The sequence below is a fragment of the Artibeus jamaicensis genome, unplaced genomic scaffold (assembly GCF_021234435.1).
Source record: "Artibeus jamaicensis isolate MK-2021 breed Jamaican fruit bat unplaced genomic scaffold, CSHL_Jam_final contig_797, whole genome shotgun sequence".
In the NCBI taxonomy this organism is placed as follows: Eukaryota; Metazoa; Chordata; class Mammalia; order Chiroptera; family Phyllostomidae; genus Artibeus; species Artibeus jamaicensis.
This window is the reverse complement of record NW_026521977.1, coordinates 29616178-29619730: the sequence shown is the minus strand read 5'-3', so window position 1 is coordinate 29619730 and position 3553 is coordinate 29616178. Positions and strand designations below refer to the sequence as shown.

General features: G+C 48.6%; 1 protein-coding gene across 1 annotated transcript; it reads right to left on the bottom strand.

Moving 5' to 3' along the window:
• Positions 1 to 767: 767 nt before the first annotated feature.
• On the bottom strand, positions 768 to 1697 carry LOC119064409 (olfactory receptor 4X2). Its single transcript, XM_037166061.2, has one exon. The coding sequence runs from the start codon at positions 1695 to 1697 to the stop codon at positions 768 to 770; it is 930 nt and encodes a 309-aa protein (XP_037021956.2).
• Positions 1698 to 3553: the final 1856 nt, after the last annotated feature.

The window sequence follows — 3553 nt, the reverse complement described above, 5'->3', positions numbered from 1 at the left end:
AGCAACAGGCAGTTGGCCTGGTCTGGCCTGTGGGCCATTATTATCTGTGGACGCCGGATCTAGACCATGGAATGCCAGGAAGGTATGATAACGATCCTGTAGAAATACAGAGTATTCGTTTTGCCTGACACTTTCTCACAACCAGTCTCAGGTTAGGCATCTTCAGTGGGAAGGACGCATTAGTGATTGATTCCATGCGCCTCTCCCGTCTCAATACTGATGATGTTAAGTTTGAGCAGTTACTGAAGGAAGTGCCTTCCAGGTTTCACCTGTGAGCTACATTCTGCCTGTTGCAATTAATAAGTATCTTGCAGGGATATACTTTGAGACCATGTAAAATCTTACTTCACATCCGCAAAAAGCTGAATGACATTGTTCAATTCCATCAAGAGCACTTTCAAACAGAAGGTAAGTTATTACAATCTCTCTAAGAATCAATTTAACACTATGCATCAAAAGTTGCTATACCTTATAACACAGTGAGTTTACTATAGCAAATGAGTCTAACAAATAATCAGAAGTGTGAAGATTTCTATTCAAGAATACTTACTGAAATATTATTTATGCTAGTAAAAAAAATAGAAATGATCTAACAGGAACTGGCTAATTGAAATATAGTACATAAATGCCTAAGAGGGAATATTTTACAAGTGATCACAATAAAGTTTTTGAAGATGAGGACCAGTTAGAATAACTCTAGAACTAACAAGTTCTGTGACTTCCCTTCATCCCTTCTAAGCCCCAGGACGTGTGCCAACACACAGCTTCTACTTCCAGTCCAGTTTCATGGTCTTCACCCACAGCTTTTTCATGGCCTTCTTCACTTCAGCATTTCTCAGGGAGTAGATGAGAGGGTTGAGGAGGGGCGTGATCACTGTGTAGAACACGGCCACCACCTTGTCCATAGGCAGGGTGGCAGAAGGCCTCAGGTAGATGAAGATGCAGGGCCCGAAGAACAAGAGCACCACAGTGATATGGGACGCACAGGTGGAGAGGGCCTTGCGCCTCCCCTCAGAGCTCCGGGTCCTCAGGTGGAGCAGGATGACCACATAGGAGCCTAACAGGACCACAAAGCAGAACACAGACAGCGTTCCCCCATTGGCGACAATCAGCAGGCCAATGAGGAAGGTGTCACAGCAGGCGAGTTTGAGCAACGGAAGCAGGTCACAGAAATAGTGGTCCATCACGTTGGGGCCACAGAAAGGCAAGCGGAAGGTGAGCAGGATTTGGGCAAAGGAATGCACGAAGCCACCCAGCCACGCCATCCCCACCAGGACAGCACACGCCTGCCGGTTCATGATGGTGGTGTAGTGGAGGGGCTTGCAGATGGCCACGTAGCGGTCATAGGCCATCACAGTGAGCAGGAGAATCTCAGTGCCACCAAAGAAGTGGATGAAGAAAAGCTGTGTCATGCAGCCCCACAGAGATATGGCTTTCCTTTCAGCCAGCAGATCTGAGATGAGTTTGGGGGCTGTGGTGGAGGCGTAGCAGATCTCCACAAAGGACAGGTAGCTGAGGAAGAAGTACATGGGGGAACGGAGGCTTCTGCTCACAAAGACAAGGAGCACAATGAGGAAGTTCCCCAGCACGATCGCCATGTACAAGGGCAGAAATATCACAAAGCAAACTTTCTGCACCTCCCGACTGGGAGAAAGTCCCAGGAAAATGAATTCAGTCACATTGTGTGTGTTAGCCATGAAGTCTCCACCAGGAAGCAGTGATTGGGATGGGTGATCTGAAATGATAGGAAACAACAGACTCTTTTGTGAAGTGAGTGAATTATAAAATAATCCCTTGTGTACCGGAAAGCTTGTGAGCTGATACTGAAAGATGAGTAGGAGTTCATTTTGTGTAGAAGAAGGGGAAAAGCACTCTACAAAGACAGAAAATCATAAAAAGCTATGAAATGCATCGTGCTTGGTTGGAGTAAAGGGAAGAATAACAAAGACAAAGCTGGAAACAGTCTCATACCTGTTCACAGAGGACTGTTACGAACTTTGGGGTTTATTTTGCAGACTCAGGGGAGCCATCAGGAATGTTAGCAACTGGAGAGTAGAATCAGCTCGGAATGCAGAGGCTGGACTGGCAGAAAGAGACCAGAGGAGGAGAGAAAGGCTAGGATGCGAAAGCCTTGCCAGATGATGTGTGGCAGCCAGGAGAGGGCTGCTGTCTCCTGTTAGCCGTCCCCCACCCCCTCTGATAGCTTTGTCCCTCACCTGCAGCTGACCTGCATCCCACCTCCCTTTGCTCCCTTTTCACTCTCAGTTTGCAGAACAGCTTTCTGGCCACTCAACTTCCTTTCAGAGTCTTCAGGAGAGCTGTCCCCCACACTCAGTACCCCCTCTTATTTTTGCTTTCTCCTCCTAATTCTCCCATTCCACAGCTGGTCACTGGTGATCTTGCCCCTTCCCAAAGATCCAACTCAATGCATGCACAATTCTTCTCCTTACTGATGCCCACATTTCCTTCAGTCAAGCCCACCCTCCCCCCGTGGCAGCAGAAATACAAACCACCCCTCAGTGACCCTCCACGCTCTGCAGTCCAGCCTCCAACACCTCAGGGCATCACCAGGAATGTGTGCTGACTGGTCTGCAGACCTTCCTCCTTTGTGCCTGTGCCTATCAAACAGCCTCTTGTACAGGGAGACTCCAGAACCCCTGAGACTAAGAGATGCGTGACGTCCCCTCGTGCCACAGAGCTTCCTCCCATCAACAGTGGGGACAGGCTCAGGTCACTAAGGACTGCCAGGAGCCAGAAGGAAATGAATCCCTGATAGTTTGCAACCATGGAGACAAAGGGAGGGCAGAGACCAGCTCTCAATGCTCAGATCTGCTGGTGAACTTCACCTAGAAGCTGTGTGTGAAAGAAAGTACCTGCCAGCATTTTGGCTCCTGGGTTCACATTCAGGTCTCTTTAGGTCGGATCCGCATGATGTCTAGAACATTCTTTAGCTGAGCAGAGACTCCAGTCCAAACCCTAGCACAGAGATGATACCCACACCACAGGTAGAGGCCATAAACTGCACTCCGAGCCCATCCCAGGAGAACTTCAGTTTCCATCCTCTGGGCTGCCTTGGGCTCCTCTCAGACACACAAGCCCCATCTCCACAATGCACACTGCCCACCCTCTCTCAGCACAGTTTGGGATCACAGCGATTTTCACACTGAACTCTAATTGTTTCATGTGTCCATCTATCCCCACTAAACTCTGAACTTCCTGAGGGCAGAGCTTACATCTTGCCACAGTTCCATCCCCAGGACTTACTTAAATGCCTCCACAAAATGGCATTCAGTGGCTGTACTTAGAATCAATGAAGAGGGTGCAGATGTTCCCTAGCCTTCTTAGCATGGTATTTGGGACATTGTAGGTGTTCGGTATAAACCAAAGGAACAAAGGTCCCAGAAGACTGAGACCACAGCCTCTCCATCCCCCGATTCCCATTCCCAGCACCACAGCTGCCTCCTCCCGCCCCCCCATCAAAGACCAGATGTCAGGAGAGCAGTTTGGAAAACGTCATGTACTTCAAAGTGCAGTTGTAATCATCATGAAAAAA

Coding starts and splice junctions, on each gene's coding strand:
- LOC119064409 (XM_037166061.2), bottom strand. CDS start 1,697: ATGGCTAACACACACAATGTGACTGAATTCATTTTCCTGGGACTTTCT.